The 23203-nt window shown below is 56.4% G+C and overlaps 1 protein-coding gene, 1 long non-coding RNA gene and 1 pseudogene across 2 annotated transcripts; 2 read left to right on the forward strand and 1 right to left on the reverse strand.

Moving 5' to 3' along the window:
* Positions 1-100: 100 nt before the first annotated feature.
* LOC116861828 lies at positions 101-835 on the forward strand (annotated as a pseudogene).
* A 4039-nt stretch (positions 836-4874) lies between these two features.
* On the reverse strand, positions 4875-10787 carry LOC116861854. The gene is made up of 2 exons (XR_004381551.1): positions 10752-10787; positions 4875-5171 (listed from the first exon to the last, which is right to left on the reverse strand). It is a non-coding gene; the product is annotated as an uncharacterized LOC116861854 (long non-coding RNA).
* A 77-nt stretch (positions 10788-10864) lies between these two features.
* UBE2S (ubiquitin conjugating enzyme E2 S) lies at positions 10865-15234 on the forward strand. The gene is made up of 4 exons (XM_032848713.1): positions 10865-11088; positions 11702-11849; positions 13108-13298; positions 14735-15234. Exons 1-4 carry the CDS (start codon positions 11086-11088, stop codon positions 15062-15064), a joined length of 672 nt encoding a protein of 223 aa, XP_032704604.1. The 5' UTR covers positions 10865-11085; the 3' UTR covers positions 15065-15234.
* The last annotated feature ends 7969 nt before the right edge of the window (positions 15235-23203 follow it).

Below are 23203 nucleotides of genomic sequence, written 5' to 3' on the forward strand. Positions count from 1 at the left end.
AGATCCCTCCTGCTATGTCACTGTTTGAGGCAAGGCCTCTTTCCCATGACGTTATCACAGAGGAAGAGCCCTGCCCGTGAAGTCATCACTAGTGAAAATGTCTGTGTTCTGTGATGTCATCACAGGGACAACACCTTCTTCCCAAGAATCCATCACAGAGGAACAGGCCCACCCCTGAGGTCATCGCTAGAGGCCATGTCTCTGTTCCATGAAGTCATCACAGACTTTCTCCCTGTGATGTCACAGCAGAGACAATGCCTTGTCCTATGACATCATCCCTAGAAACAAAGATTCCTTCCTGTGAATGTCACTGCAGAGACACATCTCACCCTGATGATGTCATCTCTGGCACCGAAAGGCCTCTTTTGACATCATCAACACCAGAAAAATATTTCCTTCCAGAGAAGATGTCTCTGTCTATGATGTTGTCACTACAGACAAAGCCATCTTCCTAGGACACATCACAGGGGAGAGGCCTTGCCAACTGTGTCCTCCCTACAAGTAAGACCTTTCCAGGACACTGTCACAGGGACTCTGCCTCTTTCCTGTGACACCATCTTCAGAGAAGGTGCCTTGCCCTATGACATGATCAGAAGGACTGTGCCTCTTCATGTAATGGCACCACCAGGGAGGGCAGCCCGCTTTGGGGACACCTCCGGGATGAGGGCCCTTCTGCGATCTCACCTCTGGACTCTGCCTGTTCTGGGGTCACGCTCTAAGATGCCTCCATGCCAGGTCATGAGAAGGCAGGGCAGGCCCTGGATCCATGGCAACCCTGGGGTCACCCAAGAAGGTGCCCTGACCTGAGGAGTTGTCTAAGGGATTGTCTCACTGGGGAGGCAACCCCAACTGCAGAAGTCTCCACCGAGATGATGATCTGACTGTAGGTTGTTGGCAGCCACTGAGGCTCCGTCCCAACGCTGTGATGTCATCACCAGAGACACTGCCTGCTCTGGAGGGCCGTCACTTGTGATGGTGTTACCAGAGTTTCTGCCTTGTCCTGCCATGACTTAACGTGGTCACTCCGTTCCCTGACACCAGGGACACCCCCTGCAGGGTCTCCAGCAGACCCTCCCTCTAAAGGGTGGTTGGGCCTCAGAACCCACCCTGCTCAGTGATGGCTCCTCCCGTGTGACTCCTGGAGGACAGGACTCCCAGACTGGCTTCTGCTCCCAAGGAGGCCACTCTAGCCTACCAGTGTCCCAGAGTCCTGGGACGCATAGTGGCCCAAAGGCTGGTGTCACTTCTTTCTGCCATGACTAGAGATATCATTGCGTCTGTCAACAAACTCCTGGCTTCCTGTTGGGGGTGAGGTGGGATGGGGTTGGTTGGGGTGTACCCACTATTGATTTTGCTGATGATATCAGTACCGTAAGACTTCCACCACTCATGATGGCATTGTACCTGGGGTCAAATGCTAACCATGCCTGATGATGACATCACTTCCCAGGATTCCCTATGACCTATGGTGTCTTCATCTCCCAGGATCTACAACCATTGTACCATCATCTCCTAAGATCTACCATGACATATTAGGTCATTACCTTCCAGAATCCTCTATGGCTGATGGTAACATCCTCTACCAGAATCCACGAGTACTGATGATGCCACCATTTCCCACAGTCCCCCATAATTGTGGTGTCATCATCTCCCAGGATCCACTTCAACCATGATGTCATCACCTCCCAGAATCCAGTGGATCCTGGGATCCACCTCCCAGGATCCACCTCAACCATGGTGTCATCACCTCCCAGGATCCACCTCAACCATGGTGTCATCACCTCCCAGGATCCACCTCAACCATGGTGTCATCACCTCCCAGGATCCACTTCACCCATGATGTCATCACCTCCCAGAATCCACTCCAACCATGATGCCATCATTTCCCAGGATCCACTTCAACCATGGTGTCATCATCTCCCAGGATCCACTTCAACCATGGTGTCATCATCTACCAGGATCCACCATAACCATAGCATCATCATCTCCTAGGACCCATGACATCAAAATATGTCATTTACTGGGATCCACTTCAACCATGCATCACCATCTTCCAGGATCCATCATTTTGAGGGTCAAGTACTAAAATGGCTGTATTTCAATTGTTTTCTGGGGTCCCATAGCACATATAACTGTTCCTTTAAGGGGAACTAGCACAATACACACCATTTTTCCATTCCTTCAAAAATGGAATGGGTGGGGTCCCCTCTGATGACATCAACCTTAGCCAGCCCCTTCTTAATGATGTCACTGCCTCCCTCCTGACTTGAGCTGATGCCTGCATCAACCCCACCACAGACCTGGTCTTGGGCAGACCCCATCACCCCCTGGTGAGGGCATCCAGGCCCCTCTTGATAACTCACAGCCCTTCACCCAACCATCTGATCGGTGACAGGGTCAACACAGAAAACTTGTCATCACAGGAGGAGTGGGGGATGGGCCTCATAGTCCTCAGGTGACATTCCTGCCCCTGTTACCTGGACCCCCACACAAAACAGCACTCCACTGGCTTGGGCCAAACTCTCCTCAAAGACCCCATGGGCTGGGTGGACAGCTGCTGACCTCCCTGGGGCCTTCACTCATGTCTTCTGCTGGCCTGGTCTTGGAACAGGCACATCTGGAGGGCCATGGCCACTGCCAAGGCCATGGGGTGGGGAGGTGCTCTGCATCATCTCAAGATGGTGGGGAAGCAGCATTCTCTCTTAATTCCCCCTCACACACCAGGGAGCCTCCAGGGGTTTTGGGGATTCCTCAACACCCAATGCACAATTTGCCCCAATTCTTTGTATATAGCCATGTTGCCGGGGGCGGCCATTCCCCCACTCTTAAAGGGCTACATACCCCCTCCCCAGCCCCCAAGGCAAGGTGAGGGGGCTTCTTCTCCCTCCTCTGGGCCGTCCCCCTCCCTCTTCTGTCTCCCCCCAAATATTGGCACCTCAGCTCGTTCTTTCTCATCAGAAACCTGGGGCAGATAACTGGCCCTCAGCTCCCAGCACCCAGGGGAACTGGGGAGCAACCCCAATCTACCTGGGCCCCCGTGTCCATGCTTCTAGCTGCTCCTGTGGGTTCCCTCAGTCCCATCCAGGGCCTCCCTGTGCCCAACACCCCTCAGGCAGACTGTGACATCCCCCAGAAAGGAGCCAGCTTGAGCGCCTGTCCCCTTTCACACCCCCAGCCCTCTGCTCCCCACCCCCACTGAGCACTCAGCTTCCCCCCCGCCGCCCCCGGAATATAGGGGCTTGGGGTCTTTCAGCTTTTGTACACCGTCCCCCCCTTCCCCAGACTTGCTGTCTCCTGGCCTGGAGTCCAGGTGTCTTGTTCCCTTCCCTCCACTCACTGCCACAGGCTGCCTGACCTTGGGGTCTTGACCTCTGATCTCAAATAAGCCATAGTGGGGAGAGGTCTCCAGCAGGTGAGGAAGCGGGCTTGTCCTACCTGATCCCCCTCCATGCCTCCAGCGCTGGGACCTCGCCAGCTGCGTCTTCCGGCCCCAGACAAGCGTGCATGAGCACACTCACACACACACACCCTTTCTGGGGAGGGGCAGAGAAGGGGTGCCAAGGGAAGATAAACAGTTCTGGACCAGAAGACTCCACAGCTTCTTTATCCCTCCCTCTCTCTGCTCAACACCAGAATCTTCCCCGGAGTCCCTTGGTGAGGACAGCGGGCCGAGTGGCAACTTGGTATTTTTTTGGAATAAACAGATGTTTCCTGAGCCAGGGTCTCCAGGTTTACTGTGGGGAAGAGATGGGTTTCCACCTCCGCGTTTGTCACTGGGGAGTCCCCTGTGTGGCCGAGGAGGGGGCAGACATCTAGGAGGTGGTCAGGGCTGCCCCAGAGTCTGCCTCCAAGCCCGGAGTCAGGGATGGAGCACAGTGCCTTTATGCCCTGGGCACCTTCCTAACAAAGCCTCTTCCCTCGGGGCATTCCAGCACTGGTTTGTGCCTCCTTCTGGGTGAGTTCCCTGGCGGAGGCTCATTGAAGTGGGATGCTCTGGTCATTTGCTGGGGCTGCTGTAAAAAGCAGCAGGAGCAAGCGACGGCAATGGGCCACCTGCTGGTTCCTTGAGAGGTTGGCGGGAGGGCTGGTACCGGTGCTTGCCCCCAGCTTCTGGGGTTCAGCTGGCACTGGCTGGGACCCCTCCACATGCACAGCACCTTCCCTCTGTGTACAAATTCTCCATTTGGTGAGGACACTAGTCCACACCCTCAGTGACTTCTACACTCAATCATCTGCAAAGACCCTATTCCCAAGTAAGGTCACGTTCACAGGTCCCGGAGGCAAGCATTTCCACAGCTCTTTGAGGGGACACGATTCAAACCAGAAAGTGGGTGTAGCATGGCACCATTCATTCAAACACCAGCTCTTATGAGAACCCGGGAGCATTTTCCCCAGTGCACTAAGACATTAACATAGTGATGATAAGAGCTGCCCGCCCCAATCTTAGTGTCTTGACTGTGAACCACAGTGGGGAGAAGAGGTGCCTCCAAGGCTTGGCTGTATGAACTTTAGGACACCCCCTCCCTGGGGGCATCCAAGTGTTTGCTGAAAATTGTAGGCTCTGTTGCATAGAAGGATCTCATTTTCACATCCCTCTGGGCATGTGTTGTGGGCTGTACACTTCAGTATTGACTTTATCACTAAGAAAACCCCTTCCTGGGATGCTTGGCTGGCTCTGTCGATGGAGAATGTGATTCCTAATTTCACGGTTGTGAGTTCAAGCCCCACACTGGGTGTAGAGATTACTTAAAAATAAACTCTTTAAAAGAAAATAAAGGAAACCCCTTCCTCTCTGGTGCATTTAAATGTTTTCCCAAATTTTAGATTTTACTCTATCAATCAGTGTTCTCCAGAAAAACAGAACCAATAGGATTTGTGTGTGGGCAGATTAATTTTAAAGAACATCTCATGATTGTGGGAGGGCTGGCAAATCCAAAGTCTGTAAGGCAGGTTGAGAGGCTGAAAATTCAGGCAGGCTTTCTCTGTTACAGCCTTGAGACAAAATTCCTTCTTTTCTGAGCTATATCAGGTTTTAGTCTTAAGGCCTTCAACTGATTGGATGAGGCCCACCCATCTGATCTAGAATAATCTCCCTTACCTGAAGTCAATGGATAAAAATAATCACATCTGCAAGGGGCTCCTGGGTAGATCAGTCAGTTAAGCATCAGCCTCTTAAAAAAAAAAAAAAAAGATTTTATTTATTTGAGAGAGCACAAGCAGGGGGAAGTAGCAAAGGAGGAGGGAAAAGCAGACTTCCCACTGAGCAAGGAGCCCGACACAGGGCTCAATCCCAGGATCCCGGGATCAAGACCTGAGCAGAAGGCAGATGCTTAACCAACTGAGCCACCCAGGCAACCCAAACATCAGACTCTTGATTTCGGCTCAAGTCATGGTGGGTCTTGAGATCAGGACCAGCATCAGGCTCTGTACTCAGTAGGTAGTCAGTTTGAGATTCTCTCTCTGCCCCTGTCCCCAACTCTCTCTCGCTCGCTCTCTCAGATCTTCTTAAAAAAAAAAAAAAAATCACACCTATGAAATACCTCCTGGCAAGATCTGGACTGGTGTTTGACCCAACAAGTGGGCACATGAAATCTAACCACCACCACACCCCCACACGTGGAGGTGTTTGCTTGCAGGAGGAAGAAGGGGGATCTGTGTCTGAGAAAGCCTCATCCTAAGTGCTAAGCATTTGGCACTGGCCAGATTTCCCCCACTCAGGCACACCTACCTGGCTACAGGGAGCGGGGCGGGGGCGCTGCGAACATCACTGTTGTGCTCACTTGGAAAGCGCCCCCGCCCCCGTAGGGAATTTAGGCAACACTGGCGCGGTCTCAGCAATCACCTCTCCCACCCGGTGTCTTCATCGGGGCAGATGGGGCTGGGCAGGGAGGACGGGCGACTGTGCCGTGCGTCTGACCAGCGGTTTGCTGAGCACTCAGAAACTCTCCTCCTAGGGACACAGGAGGGCCGTACGGCCCTGCGCCTCGAGATCAAATGAGCCCTTGTGATTCGCGAGACATGGGAGCAGAAGTACCTTCCCAGGGAGAAGCTTGAGAGCCAGCAGCAGCCGGATGCCTACGTCCTTCCATTTCCCTCGCCATGGGCCCAGGCGAGGCTTGGGGCGGACGCGGGCATCTCTACCTTCATGGCCTGACACGTGCTCGGTCTTCGGCAGCGCAGCCTCGGTCAGCACGACCCCGCGAGGCTCCTCGACCTGACCGGCCAGGTTTGCAGCGTCTCAGTTCCACAGCAGACGTGATGTGTGTGTGGACCACCCCCCCACTTCTTTTACCTTCGTGTTTCGAAATAATTTCAAACTTGCAGAAAGGAGACAAGAACACATCCACGAACCCCGTGTACCCTTTGCCCGTTCACCAATGGTTAACTTTTCCACACCCCGCTTCAGGGTTTTCTTTCCCTACAAATACACGCCCCCTTTTTCCCCCTCTGGAGGCATCTGGGAGTAAGCAAGCCGCCTACGCCCTACCCCTTCACCCCAAAAAGGACGTTTCTGAAGAACAAGAGCATTCTCTCCCGCGTCCACGGGATGATTAAAACCAAGCACTTCAGGCTGATAAAGACCACATTCAAGTTTCACCGACGGTCCCCATATTGTCCTTTGGATCAGGTTCTTTTCAGTCCCTGTTATGTGAGGGTGCAGCACTGCACCTGCTTACGTCTCCTGAACAGTCCCTCGGTCTTTTTCATGACAGTGATGCTAGCCGAGCACCATGGTAAACAGAAGTACCCCGGCCGAGGGTCCGGTGACACCACGGGCCGTTGCGCTCCACTTGGTGCCTCCACAGCGCCTGTCCTGCCCAGATCAGGTCCTGCTGTGCTGTTCATCAACAGATAATGTTCGACTCTGACGGTTCCTCTGGCATTTGCTAGCATTTGCGTGTGACTCCCCCGGGGAAAGAGGACGCAGTCCCTTCATCAGACTGTGAGACACACCAGGGATTCCAACAGCAAATTCACCAGCATTTCCAACGGCGGCAGAGTTTTCCACATCCTAGGGACATGTGGACGTGGCTACAGGACAGACATACGGCAGTCCCTGCCCACACACGCTTGCGCTTTTCCCATTTTTCTCTGCTATAAACAACACCCTGAAGGTCGCCTATCACACACCACTTGGTGCTTTCACGTCTTTCTCCCTGTGGTGTGTTCCCAGGAGATGAATGGCGGAGTTGGAAGGTTTCAAACATCTGTGGCTTGGGGCTGCCTGGGTGGCTCAGTCGGGGAAGCGCCCACACTTGGCTGCAGCTCAGGTCGTGGTCTCAGGGTCTGGTGATCGAGCCCCACGTCAGGCGCCACGCTCAGCAGGGATCTGCTTGGGATTCTCTTCCCCTCTCCTTCTGCCCCTACCTGCTCTCAAACCAAGTAAATAAATGAAACCTGAACAATGAACTAAATGAAGATTTGCTACTTCAGTGCGAGGCCGCATCCTGGAGCGCCTGTCTGCCCCCACTGGTCTGCTGAATCCGGGAGGGCGTCAGAGAGATCGGTTTTCCAAGCATCAGAGGAAGCCCCTAGCGCCCGAAAGCACGTTTGTTCCAGCGTGAAGTCGGCCCTGCCATCTAGGGGTCTGTGGAGCGGGCCCAGAGCCCACAGTGTGTCCTGGCCAGTGTGCCCATCACTGGGGGGTACTGGTCCCCCGCAGCGCGTGTTCACCTGTGCAGGACAGCCACCCCCACCCAGGTGAGCGCCGCCTTCTGCTCCTGGGACACAAAGGAACTGGGTTCTCCTTCATCAGCCACCGTAGGCCTGTGGACACCGAGCTGAGACCGCAAGGCCACCAAGGGCAGAGGCCAAACGGCCTCAGACAGGGAGATGGAGGCACCTGCAAATGAAAACGGGGGCGGAGATAAAGCCGGGCAGTGACGGCATGGACCGTGAAGCCTGCTGACACCCAGGCTCATGCCTGCATCGGGACATTGTGCCCCTGCCTGGAATGGTTTCCTCCAGATTCCCACAAAACGTGCTCCCTCGCTTCCTTTCGATCTTTGCTCAAATGCCTTCTTCGTGGAGTCTCCCCTGCCCAGCCTGCCTAAAATTCCCTCCCCTGGCTTTCCGGATACTCCTTGTCCTGCTCTAACTTGTCCGGTGATGAGTATCACTGCATCCTCCCAAGTTGTCTTACAAACGAGGCTCCCATCTCCTGTCTTGGCGCTGAATCAAGTCTGCATCTGGGGCAAATCGGGACAGCTGACCACGCGGCTCTTGTACTTATGGCTTCGCTCTCTCTGCCCTGCTGGAGTGAGCGCCCCAGGAAGGCACCGCTTGGTTTCCTGTCTTGGTCACTGCTCCATCCCAAGACCCTGCAACAGCACCAGGCAGAGGTGCTGGCTTCCAGAGTTCAGCCCGCGTCGTCCAGTGCCCCGAGCCCTGCCTGTTCCACTTCCTCCACAGCTCTTGCTCCCTTCCATGCACCCCAAGTCTTACCTATCTGTGGACTGTTTTACGTCTGCCTGTCCCCGCTGCAGGACAAAGAGTTACCCTAAGCAGCCAGGATGGTGCGCAGCACACAGCAGGCACCCCGTAAACACCTACTGAACAAATGAACACCTCTGATCCATCAGGCACTCTGCTAGGGGCTGGGGAGAGTCCCTGCTGTCCTGGGGCTGGTCTGCTCAGAGGGGACCCTGATAAACACGCAAGCGATCAAGAAATGACAAATTCTGACGGACCCAGATCAAAAAGGGGCACATGAACAAGCGTGGAAGCGGAGCGGAGGGACGACAAGTGAGCTGAGGCCATGAGGAGGGAGAAGACAAGGGACCCACACCCACATGTCCTCCTGTGAGACCGCTCAGCTGGCGCTGGGGACCCACAGAAAGGCAGCCCAGGGGCCCAGGGCCAGGGGTTTAGTCAAAGCATAGTGGGGCAGAAGACCCTGGTGAAGTTTTCAGCATGTACGGTACCTCTCGGGAGTGAAACTCCAGGTGTCGGTAAACAGCCACCTACCCGAGGGCCACTCGGCCACCACCCGCCTCTGTAAACCAAGCGGGACTGGAACACAGCCCCCGCCCAGCGCCTTGGTCTGTGCACTGGCGAGGCCCCCTGGGCTGCAGCAGCACCCAGTCCTGGGTTAGGTCGCTGACCCCCATTTTAAGGTGACTGTTCAGGGCACAGGCGGCCCTTCCTGCTCCCCCACACCAGGTCTGGCTGACCAGCACCGAGGCCCATCCCCTCTCCCAACCCCCAGGGACACACACCTGCGGCCGCGCCGGCGTCTCCGCCGCTCGGCTGCAGACCCTCCCCGTCGCCTCTCTGCTCCTGCCCGGACTGAAGGAAAAGAACACCCAGCTTCCCGCCGCCTGGGCTTGGGACCTCCCTGCCTCTCCCCGGGGCGTCCTCCACCGCCAAGCTCCCTGACCCAGCCCTGCCAGCTGCCTGGCCGGGACGAGGTACCTGCTGTCCCTCTCTGCACGCTCTCCCCGCAGCTCCAGGTCCCCACCGCCCCTTTCCGCCCCCGGCCGGGGCACCGTTCTTCCGTCGACCGCAGTCCTGCCGTCTGGCCTGGCTGCCCCTGGTTAGCAGTGCGGGCCGCAGGCCTCCGCGCCTTCTGCTCCGCTCAGCCCGCAAGCGCCCGCGTGCGCAGCCCCAGCGCAGCAGTCCCGAGCCCGGTCCCCCCGCGGTCTGCACACGCGGCTGCTGCAAGCACCGGGCGCGACGGCCACCAGGCACCCCGAGGGCAGAGTCGGGCCGCGGGCGTGCGCCGCACGGTGAGCGCCGCCATCCTCAGCGCCGTCGTTGGCATGCGCTCTCGCGGCGGGGCCTGGCCTGCCCCTCGGCCTCGTCCCTGCCGGGGTGTGGGGGCTGGGGCGGGGGCTGCGAGAGGCGGCCGGCCTCCCTTCCCTTCCTTCAGTGTCTTGAGAGCCAGACTCTCCCCTGGGCAGAGTCCCCTGCACCCGCGAACTGCAGGCCTGCAGTGGAGGCCGGGGGCCCGTCGCGCGCAGGGCCGTGCCTCGACCTCCCTCCCGCGCATCGCCAGGGACCCCAGCGTCCACCTTCCACGTGGGGAGACAGAAGCCCGACGGCGTGACCGACGGCGTGACCGACGCCGGGACAGGCTGCCAGGCCACAGGCGGCCAAGCCCTCAGGGCGTGCGGCCTGCTCCTTGGCCCCCCGCGACGCACGACGCGGGTCACGGGGCACTGCCCGCACAAAATGGCGCCTCACAGAAAAATGCAGCCGACTCTCAGCGCCCACCCCCACCGCGGCCTGGGGAGCGGGCGCGGGGGCCGCGCACTTGGCGTTTGCATGTACAAAACCGACGAATTTCCTTGGCGCGAGGGGCGAGGCCCGCACTAGGCAAGCCCCCATTGGTTCCATTCCATTCGTCCCCGCCTCCTGACACCGCCTTCTCTGCCAAGGGCTGTCGCCTATGAGCCTCGTGACGCCAATCTACGATGGCGCCTCCCTATTGGCCAGTCATCCTTCCATCATCCGTTTAAACCCCCCAAGTCCCGCCCATCCTGGCCTTGCCCCGGCTCCGCGGCCGACCGTTAGTCGCGTGCGCGAGTTCCTGGGCGTCGGGGCACGCGCGCGTACGCCGGGCAGAGGCGGTGTCTCGTTCAAACGGGCCAATTAGCGGTCGCGTTACCCCTCGCGTCTTGTCCCCCTTTTCCCTCCCTTCTGAGCGCCTCCATTCTCCAGGGACCCCATTACGACCCTCGCCTGTCCCCATTGGCCAACCCGCCGCGCGCCGCCCTCCCCAACTTCTCCGGCTTCTTCCCGCAGCTTACGGGAAGAGAGCGAGCGCCTCGAACGCCGAGGACCGTGCGCGGTGACGTCACGGGTCAGGGCGCGGCGCTCCGGAGCCGCGGGGGGGGTGTGGCCTACGGGTGGATATAAAAGGGCGGCAGTGCGCGCGCGGCCGGCTCAGTGCGGCCGGGTACTCGGGGCGGGAGGAGTTCTAGGCTCGCTGCGCGGCGGCCGTCGGAGGCAGCGGGGAGTGGAGCGGGGCCGCCGGGGCCTCTCCAGGGCCGCAGCGGCAGCAGTTGGGCCCCCCGCCCCAGCCGGCGGCCGGGAGAGCGCAGGAAGGGGGCCGGGGGGACCCGCCCCCGGCCGGCCACAGTCATGGTGAGCGCGGAGGCCAGGCCTGGGAGGGGCGGCCGAGGGGCCCCACTGGAGGAGGAGGCGGGGTCTCAGGAGCCTCTCGCGGACCGCCCGGCGGAGTGGGGGGCCCGCCTGGGGTCCCGGGCCTGGAACGGGCTCACGGGCCTTCCTGGAGGCGGGGCAGGAGCGGAGCCTGGGTGGCCCGCAGGTTCCCCGGAGGGGAAGGCCCGACGGAGTCCCGGGGAGGGCTCAGGGGCTTTGTGGCTCGTCCGTGGGTGTTCCGGGAGCAAGGACGCTCCGCCTCCGTCTCCAGCCCCGAGCTGGGGTTTCGAGGAGGGTTTCACCAAGGTTAGGTAGGGATGAGGGGACCAGGGTAGGCCTCGGGCGTACCCGGAACTATGGGGGACCATGCTGGACTATGAGCGAGCTTTGGATGCTTCTGGCGAAGGTGGACCCATCCACAAGCTCCTCGAAAACCGCCCCCATGTCTAGTGGGAGGTCAGCTTGGGATGGCCATCTGAAGCATACCGGGTGGGGGATCTGGGACGGCAGGTCAGCACCAGGGTGGCCACTGCGTCCTTAGATCCTGCAGGAGGCCCCGACTCCGCCAGCTACTCACGCTCTTCTCTGTGTCCAGAACTCCAATGTGGAGAACCTGCCCCCCCACATCATTCGCCTGGTCTATAAGGAGGTGACAACGCTGACTGCTGACCCGCCTGATGGCATCAAGGTCTTTCCCAATGAGGAAGACCTCACTGACCTGCAGGTCACCATCGAGGGCCCCGGTGAGTGTGGGATTGGGGGGAGGAGGAGTGTGCTCCGTCAGCACGTGACAAACAGCATGTGGTTTCACCTATACGTGGCATCAGAGATGCAAACGAACACCAAAGAGCAGAACTGGAACAAGACAGGAAGCCCCCATTATGAGTTGGGCCCTGCCAGGTGCTGGGGACTGCACAGAGACACCTCTTGGGGCTCACGGTTTATAGGGCAGGACTCCATAAATAACAAGTCATTGGGGATATTTTTCCAGCAGGTAGTGAGAAAACCCTGATCCCCGAGAGAGCATTTAAGGGGTGCCTTAGAGGGTTCATCAGATGGGGGTTCTCTGGAGGGTGGGCCCCACGACCATAGACCGACTCCTTGCTGCTGTGCCCGGGGTTCCCAGGACAGGGAAGGAGCCAGACCCATTGTGGCGGGAGGGAACAGTAGTAACTGGGTGATCACATGTGTAGTGCTGTAGTGAGCTGTTTCTGCAAAGTAAGCTGAGAAGGTCCCATGAGCGTGTGGCGGAGCAGCTGGTTGGGAGTGGGACAGTGGTGAGGGTGTCCGTGCTCCCCGATAGGCCGAGTCCTGAGGCAGGCGCCCTGGGTACTTGGTAGAAGCAGGAAGAAGAGACCGAGGAAGCTTTTAGGGCTTGTAGGATTCTGGAAGGAGTTTGGAAAGGAAGCCGTTGGTGGGTTTCAGGCAGGTGTGAAGGCTGCAGTGTTCAGCTGATGGGGAGGGGTGGCCCGGAGACCACGGACCACTGGTGTTGGGTGAGAGGTAAAGTGGCTTGGCCGGACTAGAAGGTGGGGTCAAATTCAGGAGGGGACCAGGAGGTTAGCTGCCCAAGCTACCAGAGGGATCTGGTGACCCGGGCATGAGGAACAACTGTGGGTCCAGAACCACTCCCCCTTTTTCTGTGACATGAGCAAGTTGGGGGATGAGAACCACTGAGTGGGCAGATGGGAAGACTGGAGGTGACAGAACAGTCCCCTCATCTGTCTGCAGGCTTTCCTACCAAGTAGATGGTTTTCCAGAAAGACAAGTGCTCGCGGGAAGTGTCTGCCCTTCTTGGGAAGGGTGTGTGACCGAGACACTTGAGAGACAGGCATCCGTGGTGGCTGTTGGGTCTGCTGGAACCTGGCCCCATCTGGCCGTCAGGGATGCCCCGGTGTGGTGGGGGAGGCGGCGGGACACTGGCCTCCCAGCCAGCCCTGGAGACTAGGCGGTGCCAGAGAGTCCGAGCTTCCCGATCAAGCCCCCTCTCCCTCACTCCAGAGGGGACCCCTTACGCCGGAGGCCTGTTCCGTATGAAACTCCTGCTGGGGAAGGACTTTCCTGCCTCCCCACCCAAGGGCTACTTCCTGACGAAGATTTTCCACCCCAACGTGGGCGCCAACGGTGAGATCTGTGTCAACGTGCTCAAGAGGGACTGGACGGCTGAGCTGGGCATCCGGCACGTGCTGCTGGTGAGTTCTGGGGTGGCGCAGGCGCCTCCCTCCCGGATGTCCCACTGATGTCTGAGCCATGGTGCACGGTGTCTGTTTGAAAATCAACCCCGAGGGAGTTGGGAGCTTCCATGTAAAACTCCAGGTCCAGCTGGAAAATTCTGGAAGGGTCGGCAGTGTTTGAGCCAGGACGCTAAGTGCGGCTGTCCAGGCTGCGTAGTGTATGGGGCATGTCTGCTGTAGGGCCATCTGTGGGCCTGTGTCCTAGACGCTCTCCTGGTGGGACAAGTCAGCATGCAGTTAGGGGCTGGTTTCCCTCCGGAGCCAAGTTTGCAGCATCGTCAAATCCGCGTTCTCAGGTGTGCGGCCCGTTAGTTGTCACCATTGTGGTTCTTGAGTATTTTCATGAGCCGCCCGCTGTCTGCCAGCAGCGATGTGCCCCGCGGGGGCGTTTTGTCTTGTCATTGTGGTATCTAGTGGGGCAGAGCAGGGGTCCACCTGATGGCCCCCACAGCACCCTGTCGGCTGAGCCAGCAGGACACACCCTTGACCCCCACAGGCCGATAAAGCAGTTAGGTCCCCTGCCGGCTCCACCAGAAGAGCAGGGACTCTTGATCTTGGGGGCCTGAGTTCAAACCCCGTGTTGGGCATAGAACTTACTTTAAAAAAAAAAAAAAAAAAAAAAAAGATTTTTTTAATGGAATTGCTGACAAGCCCTGGGGCAGATGGTAGGGGGATGAGGAAACACGGAGTTTCCTGCAGGGCACTAGGGGAGGATTGAGTTCCAAGGTAAACATCCTCCTCCTCTCCCGGGAGTGTCTGCCACGGCTGCCAGGGACCCTGGAGATGAGCTCACAGAGTGACTGTGTCCCCAGGCATCCCAAGGAGCTGCAGTGTGGGGTCTGGGCCCAGCTGTGCGGGAGCGGCAGGGTCAGGGGTGCCAGGCCAGGTGCGCTGTGTGTCTCAGCAGTCAGGGAGCTGCTCTTACGGGCCTCGTTTGCAAGCCAGAAAGGTCCTGTCGCCTGATAGAGGCCGGGCATGTGTTGGGCATTGCAGGCCCCCCCGTCACTGTGGCTGAACGTGGAGGTGGGACAGACACCACGGCGCGGGGCCGCCGCTGGTCCAGCCAGACCCAACTCAGGCCCGTAGGGCTGCCCGCCGCACCTGCACAGAGTCTGTGCACTTTCGGCTTCAGCTCGCCCCTCGTTAAAGGGGCTCAAGAAGGCGTATTGGGACTGGCTCCCACCCTGGACCTCCCTCTGGGTGCTCCTCGAGTACCTGTTCCCCCGTGGGCCTGTGCAGGTGACACTGGGCAAAGGTGAGGACACTGTTGTGACCAGGGCCAGAGTCGCTTGGGGGGTGGTGTTGAGAGCAGGGAACAGCCAGTGGCTGAACTCTGGAGGCTTGGGGGCCCGTGGGTGGCCTGCCTAGCCCTGACCTTGGCCCTCTCCCCACAGACCATCAAGTGCCTGCTGATCCACCCAAACCCTGAGTCCGCGCTCAACGAGGAGGCAGGCCGCCTGCTCTTGGAGAACTACGAGGAGTACGCCGCCCGCGCCCGCCTGCTCACCGAGATCCACGGGGGCGCCGGTGGGCCCAGCAGCGGGAGCACCGAGGCTGGCAGGGCCCTGGCCAGTGGGGGTGCCGCCCCCTCCACTGACCCCATGGCCCCCGGGGGCCCAGGAGGGGCCGACGGTCCCATGGCCAAGAAGCACGCTGGTGAGCGGGATAGGAAGCTGGCGGCCAAGAAGAAGACGGACAAGAAACGGGCCCTGCGGCGACTGTAGTGGGTTTTTCTCCCAGCTCTACCCCCTCCCCAGACCCCAACCCCCAACGCTGTCTCTAAGTTATTTAAATTATGGCTGGGGTGGGGGAGGGTGTGGGGCACTGGGACCTGGATTTGTTTTTCTAAATAAAGTTGGAAAAGCAGCTGCTCTGCCTCACAGACACTCCAGGACCGCCTGCCTCTGCCACAGTGGTCCCCCGGGCCTCGAAGTGCGTGTGCAGGGCTGCCGTGGGCGTGTCGAGGGAGGAGGGAGCCCCATGTCCCCGCTGAGAGCCGGGGAGCTGGGCCCTCACTCCATCACACTTGCCCTTGTTCTTTCCTGAAGTAGGTGTGTGGCTTGGCAGGGTTCCTGTCTGGGACAGCCAGGTGACAGGTGTGGGCCCAGCTCAGGGTGACAGAGCACCTTCCATGTGTACCTGTGCATCCTGCATCCCCCTCCGCTGCTCTGCGGCCTGGGCGGGCTGTGCTGGCTGCTCCTGGCTTTGCAAGTGACAGCCCCTTCCAGTCCACGCCCCTAGCTCTTCAAGCTGACGGGTTTCAGGCCCTCTGGCTGTGGGGGTCCGAGGCTGTCCTCCACTCTTGGAAGCTTCCTGGGTTATTCCCGTTGGGCCCCTCTCCCCACCCCTCTCAGCCTCAGGTGCCCACTTAAGGGCCGGGTCCTTCAGAGGCTCAGCAGATTGGGTGAGGCCACCCGGGTACTCCTGTTTAACCCCAAGTGACCTAATCACAGAAACCATTCTGTCAGGGGACAGGTTCTGTTCCCCACCCCAGCCCCGCACACACTCTCCAGGGGAGGGTCAGAAGACAGGTGGCAAGTTAGCTTCGTGGACACAGCAGGCTGCCGTTGCTGTCCGATCCCGCTTGACTGCGGGCTGGTGGCTCCTGTTGGTCGCAGACATCTGGCGGGGCCAGAGGTGAAGGCCGCAAAGCCGGACAGCAGAGTGGGGAGGAACAGAGCGGGTCTTGGCAGAAATCAATGAAGGCACAGAGGCTTTAAATTGGCTCGTTGTTCATTAACAAAAATTTCGTGATCCTCTCAGGATCACTAAGAGGAGGGAAAACGTCTGCGTGAAGACTAGTACGTGAGCTTTCGCGGTTGCTTCCTTAGTAATAGACGAAAAGCGGAAACCACCCAAATGCTCGAGAGGTGAGGAGTAAAGAAAGTTCCTAGAAGGGAACACCACTCAGCAGAATGTTAACACCAAAAATACTGCTCAGTGAAGCCGTCTACACTGTCTGCAGAAACGTGCCAGATACCCGGTGCCCCATAAATCAAGCCTCACACCAGGCGCTAGCGGCTGGAAGCAGGGCCTCGGCCGCCGGGGATCAGGGAAGACCTGGGGAGCGTTTTGGGGTGAGAAGCATACTCCAGATCTAGCATACTCTTGGTCACATGGCTGCATGAATTTGTCAAAGCTCCAACTCGAAATAGGTGTGTTTTTGTGTAAACTATATCCATGACACGTATTTAGATACTTTAAAGTCTGCTTGTTTCTCTAGAGAAGGGAAGAGAAGTCAGTGGGACAGAAGATACTTGCAAGACACGGAACCAAAACAGACTAATCACCGTATATAAAGAGTCCTTACAAATCAATAAGGAAAGAACACAAGAGTTGGCAAAAGCCCTTTCAACACTTCACAGAAGAGGAAATCCACGGGACTGCCAAGCATGAGAAGACACTCCTCACGAGCAGTTGAGAGAACAGTGTAACCCAGAGCCCTTCCCAGGCATCCTTGCACATACAGAACAGGCTCTCACCGTTTGTCCTAATCACAGGCAGTGTACACGTGGTTATACATTCAGGAAACGATGCCCAGAACAAGAAGATGGAACTACTGTTGCTTCTAGCAGCAGGAAGAAATGACAGATGTCACGCTCACTCAAACCAGCAAGTCACGCAAGATTCCCCCAATTCGGATGCCTTCGAGCATGATTCCAAAGCAGGCAAAAATAAGTAAAATAAGTCGTACAGCTGAACAGGTAAGTAGGTGGTAGAACTGTACAAGCAAAATTGTTTCCATAAAGCTGGGGATTCTGGTGACCTTAAGCCCATGAGGAACCCAGGAGGGTCTCTGAGGACTTGGTAGGCCTGTCTCTTGGGTGGTGCTTGCGTTATAATTATTTTCTGTATATATACTGTACTTTTCCGTATATATACATATATTTATTTATTGGATAAAGAAGATGTGGTGTATATATATACAATGGAATACTATGCAGCCATCAACCCCCCCCAAAATCTTGCCATTTGCAACGATGTGGATGGAACTGGAGGATATGATGCTAAGTGAAATAAGTCAATTGGAGAAAGACAATTATATTATCTCTCTGATATGAGGAATTTGAGAAACAAGACAGGATCATAGGGGAAGGGAGGGAAAAATGAAACAAGACGAAACCAGAGAGGGAGACAAACCATAAGAGACTCAATCTCAGGAAACAAACTGAGGGTTGCTGGAGTGGAGGTGGGTGGGAGGGATGGGGTGGCCGGGTGATGGACACTGGGGAGGGTATGTGCTATGGTGAGTGCTGTGAATTGTGTAAGACTGATGAATCATAGACTTGTACCCCAAAACAAGTAATACATTATGTGTTAATTTTTTTAAGATTATTTATTTGTTTATTTGAGAGAGCAAGAGAGCACAGGCAGGGGAAAGGAGCAGAGGGAGGGGGAGAAGCAGACTTCCTGCTGAGCACAGAGCCAGGATTCCAGGATCATGACTTGAGCCGAAGGCAGATGCTTAACTGAGTCACCCAGGCGCCCCTTTTTAACGATTTTTATTTTTAAGTGACCTCTACACCCAACACAAGGTTTGAACTCAACCACGCTCCACCAAGCCAGCCAGCCTTGGGCTCAGGTCATGGTCTCAGGGTTCCACATTGGGCTCCTTGCTCAGTTGGGGTTTCTGCTTCTCCCTCTCCCTCCTCTCCTGCTCGTGTTTCCTCTCTCACTGTCTCTCTCTGTCAAATAAATAATAAACAAAATCTTAAAAAAGATTTTATTTGTCAGAGAGAGAGAGATGGCACAAGTTGGGGGAGGCATCCCAAAATTTTTGTTTAAAATAGGATACCAGGGTCCTGGGTGGCTCAGTGGGTTAAGCCTCTGCCTTCAGCTCAGGTCATGATCCCGGGGTCCTGGGATCGAGCCCCGAATCAGGCTCTCTGCTTAGGAGTCTGCTTCCCCCTCTCTCGTGCTTCTCCCTCCCCCTCTGCCTGCTTCTCTGCCTACTTGTGATTTCTCTCTTCCTGTCAAATAAATAAATAAAATCTTTTTAAAAAATAAAATAGGATATATGTTGGGCCCCTGGGTGCCTCAGTTGACTAAGTGGCTGCCTTCTGCTCAGGTCAAGCCCCACATCGGGCTCTCTGCTAGGTGGAGAGCCTGCTTCCCCCTCTCCCTCTGCCTGCCACTTTGCCTACTTGTGCTCTCTATCTCTCTGTCAAATAAATAAATAAGTCTTTAAAAAAATAAAAAATAAAAAAATAGGATATGCGTTGGGAAGCTTGGATGACTCAATCCGTTAAGTATCTGCCTTCTGCTCGGGTCATGATTCCAGGGTCCTGCGATCAAGCCCCACATCAGGCTCGTTGCTCAGCGAGGAGCCTGCTTCTCTCTCTCCTGCTCCCCCTGCTGGTGCTCGCTCTCTCACTCCCTCTCTCTCTGCAAATAAATAAAACATAAAATAGGATATGTGTTACTTGCTTGCATGTGAATTTAATGCTTCTGGAAGAGCACACTGGAACCAGGAATACTAATTGCCTCAAGGAAGGAGAGCTTAGGATACCTCGTGAATGTAACTCTTTCAAAAAGTAAATTCTTAATATTTTTTTTAGGTAAAAGTTTCTACAAAGGGAGGCACCTCGGTGGCTCAGTCTGTTAAGCATCTGCCTTTGGCGCAGGTCACAATCTCAGGGTCCTGGGATCAAGCCCTGCGTTAGGCTCCCTGCACAGCAGGAAGCCTACTCTCCTTCTCCTTCTGCCCCTCCCCCTGCTTGCGCTCTCTCTTGCTCTATCTCAAACAAATAAAATCTTTAAAAAAAAGGGCGCCTGGGTGGCTCAGTGGGTTAAAGCCTCTGCTTTCAGCTCAGGTCATGATCCCAGGGTCCTGGGATGGAGCCCTGCATCGGGCTCTCTGCTCAGCGGGGAGCCTGCTTCTCCCCCTCTCTCTCTGCCTGCCTCTCTGCCTACTTGTGATCTTTGTCTATTGAATAAATAAACAAAATCTTAAAAAAAAAGTAAAAAAAAAAAGTTTCGGGGTGCTGGGTGGCTCAGTGGGTTAAGCCTCTGCCTTCGGCTCAGGTCATGATCTCAGGGTCTCAGGCTCGATCTCAGGATCAAGCCCTGCATCAGGCTCTCTGCTCAACAGGGATCTCTCTGTCAAATAAATAAATAAAATCTTTAAAAAAAAAAAAAAGTTTCTACAAAGAAACAGCTCCCTCTCGTTCCCATGTCCCCGACACCCGGTTCCCTTCACCATGGACAGCCACTGTTACCAGGTCCTTGTATATTTTTCCAGAGAAGTTCTACACGAGTGCGAGCAAATTTTAAATATGTATTCTATTAAGCCCACTCCCTTTTATTTTCGCACGGCACACAGTGTTTTGTACGCAGCTTGCTGCTCCTTGCTTTTTCTTTTTTTCTTTAAGATTTTATCTATTGTGGGGGTGGTGTGCAGAGGGTGAGAGAGAATCCCAAGCAGAAGAACGCACCAAGCGTGAATCTGGATGGGGGGCTCAGTCTCACCACCCCGAGATCAGGATCTGAGCCGAAATCGCGTCAGATGCTAAACCGACGGAGCCCCCCGGGGCACCCCCGCTCCTTGCTTGGTCGGCTGCCCCGGAAGTCTTGGAAGTCTGCGCACAGCAGCACCTCCCTGCTCTTTGCCACCGAGCGCCCCATCATACACACGTGCCCCGATTTCTATGGCACATCCTGTTGGCATTGACCAACAACGCCGCAATGAATAACCTTTAGACGCGGGCCATGTGGCCTACAAGGGAACAGATCTTTAGAGCAAATCTCAGCAGTGACGTTACTGTGCCAAAGGGTACATTTGTCTGTTGTTTGTACAGATGTTGCCGAACTGGTCCCCGTGCGGTCTGTGCGGTCTGTGCTGTCAGCAATGCTCCTATCCTCCCATGCCCGCACCAGCACTCAGAGCTTTACCTGACATGGGGATTTTCCTACTCTGAGAATCATAAACCGTCTCGGAATTTTATTTGAGAGGCAGGGAAAGAGGGAGCAAGTGAGAGTGCAAGAGCAGGGGGAGGGAGAAGCAGGCTCTCTGCTGAGCAAGGAGCCCATACCGGGCTCCACCCCAGGGCCCTGGGATCATGACCGGAGCCAAAGGTGAAGCTTAACCCACTGAGCCACTCGGGCGCCCCATTTTAGATTTTTTTTAATAGGCCTTTTTTTTTAAAGAAGAGTTCTGGATTTCTGGGACACTTATGAAGACAATACAATGTTCCCCATTGCCGCCTCTCTCCCATAAATACTGCACTAACGTAGCTGCAGAACAAACCCGCTGGTTCTGCTGGGGGAGAGCCCAGGGCCAGGGATGAACACACAGGTGGGGTGGACTCAGTGGGCTGCTCGAACCCCGTATTTATGAAAAGTTTCCCAAAAAGATAAAACAGGTTGCAGAACTGGGAGCTGGGACCGTGAGGCCCTTCTCCTCCTGGATACTCTCCATTTGCACATCTCTAAACCTCATACGCATGCCATTCTCCAAACGGAAGACTCACACACACACACACACACAGAGGCCGGGGCCGCACACGCAAGCTCAGAGCCCCGGGCTGTTGGGGTGTGTGGATTTAGCACAGGTGTTCAAAGCACTCTGGAAAACCCCCGAGCATCATTTTGCTTGCGGGCAAAGAGTTACAGATCCGGAAAGACGTCTCAGGTGGTTTGAGTCCATCCGGTCAAAATAACTTCTAATGGTAAACATTCATTCCTGTGAAGATTCATGAGAACACCACGCGGGCCTTTCCCTAAGCTTCTCCCACACGGCCATCTTGCAGGGCTCAGGAAGCAGGGGCGGTGGCTGTGCGCAGTCACCGATGAGGGAACAAGGGCACAGAGAAGTTGAGCTGTTTGCCCTGGCTTGCACGGCCAGTGAAATGCAAGCCAGCTGCGACACGCAGAGAGCCCCAGCGGATCTCCTGAGCTGGAGCAGGTGGAAGGAGAATCCAGGCCAGCCCCCGCCGTGAACACAGCACGTCTCAGCCCCAAATCCCCAGCTTTCTGAGTGACGCCGTGGGAGCTGCCATGGGTGTGCCCTACACTCAATTCTGCAAATATTCCCAGGGCTAGCTCTGGAGGCAAACAGCAAACAAAACCAGGGTCTGCTTCAAGGAGCCCTTGAAATGATCCTATCTCACACCTGTGGAAACTGAGGCATCAAGGCACTAGGTGACCCACCCAAATGCCCAGAGCTGGGGGCTGGTAAGGCTGCCCCGACAAGGCACCCCCACTGCCTTGGCCACTCTGAGTCACTAGTCCCGATGGGGGAGGTGGGCGGCAGGCTGAGGGGGTGGGGTGGTCACTCCGTACCAGTCCCCTCATTGTCTCCTGACTCCTCTGTGTCAGCTGGGGAGTCAGTGTTCGTCTTGGGGTTCCCTTGCTGTGAGTCATCTTTCTCTTGTTGCTTTCCAGATTTTCCCCTTGTCTTTCAGCATTATTACTGTGATGTGTCTGGGTATTTGAGGGTTTTTTTTCTTTTTTTGAGTGTGCAGCTGGAGGGGCCGGGGTAGGGGTGGCGAGAGAATCGAAGCAGGCTTCATGCGGAGCAGAGCCCCACACAGGGCTCTATTTCATGCCACCCAGATGCCCCGAGGTTTACTTTTTATCTCACCTTTACCCTAGCTGTTTTCCAATTTCCACATGAACACACAGTCACTTGTGAGAAAAAGCTTCGGATAGATAGCCCCATGCCAGTCGCACCTCAACAGGTTCTCTTGGAGAACTTGGAGAGACGGGAAGCTGAGGCCTGGGGAGAGGACACCACGCATTTGAGTCCGCAAGCACTGGGGACTCGGTGAACTGCTCCCTCCACCCACCCTTCTCCTGGTTCTAGCAGGCCAGTGGCATCCAGATGCCTGGTGCTGCCTCCCCAGCCCAAGCCCATGTCGCAGACACTGAGGTCAGGAGAGGCCACATGAGGGAGGATTCAAGTACTTCTACTGAAGATGCCAGCAGCTAGCAGGACTCTACGTGGACTGAGGACTCCGGGGCAGACAGACAGCACCAGGACGGGGATGAGCAGAGGGCTCACAGCTATGAGCCTCACACACTTCAATGACCAGTACCTACCGAGCACCGTCCAAACGCTGGGGCCCTGGACCCCGCTGTGGACCCCGCTGTGGCTCACCAGCACGGGGCACGAGCATTAGACGGCCATCAGTGCTACGGACAAAAATAACCCCAAGCTGGAGGGAAAGCTACAACTTCTAATGGCCAGGTCAGGAAAGAACTCAGGTTTAGGTGACATTGAGCAGGTGGGAAGCACCTTCCAGGGGGAGGAACAGCAAGTACAGATGCTCTGAGGCTCACCACCTGGTAGGGTGGAGGCCAGCTTAGGCAGCTTCTCATTCGCAGAGAGAACCTTGGGAGGGTTCTCAGCAGGCCTAGAGCCACTTGACTTAGTTCCAAAAGGCTGCCTCTCCATCTGGGTCAAGAACAGACCCAAGTGGGGCAAGAGTGGCGGCTACTCCACGAGTCCAGGCAAGACAGGTTTCTATCAGAAAAAGGTCAGGTTCCCATCTGAGGACGGAGGAAAGCTGGGAGGCAGGGCCTCCTCCGTGTCCGGGCAAGCAAGGGCAGCCCCTGGAGGCAGGGGTCTTGTCCCAAAACAGGGCCTGTGGAGGCAGATGCCTTTGGCCACAGAAATCTGGTGTGGGGACACAGAGCAGGGGCGCTGTCTCAGGACATGGTCTCCAGAACGGTACGGACCAGGGAGGCGTCTTTTCAAAGCCGGATCCGTCATCCGCCGAACGCTGGCTGGCACGTGGCAGGTATGCAGGCAAACGGGCCAAAGCAGGGACAGTGGAGAATCTTTGCCCACAGGAGCCTCAGTGACTTCGTCTGTCAAGTGGGGCATGTGGGATATCTGGGATGAGACTGTCGAAGTACGTAGG

This window comes from Lontra canadensis, unplaced genomic scaffold (assembly GCF_010015895.1).
Source record: "Lontra canadensis isolate GAN:19392208 unplaced genomic scaffold, GSC_riverotter_1.0 scaffold206, whole genome shotgun sequence".
Classification (NCBI taxonomy): Eukaryota; Metazoa; Chordata; class Mammalia; order Carnivora; family Mustelidae; genus Lontra; species Lontra canadensis.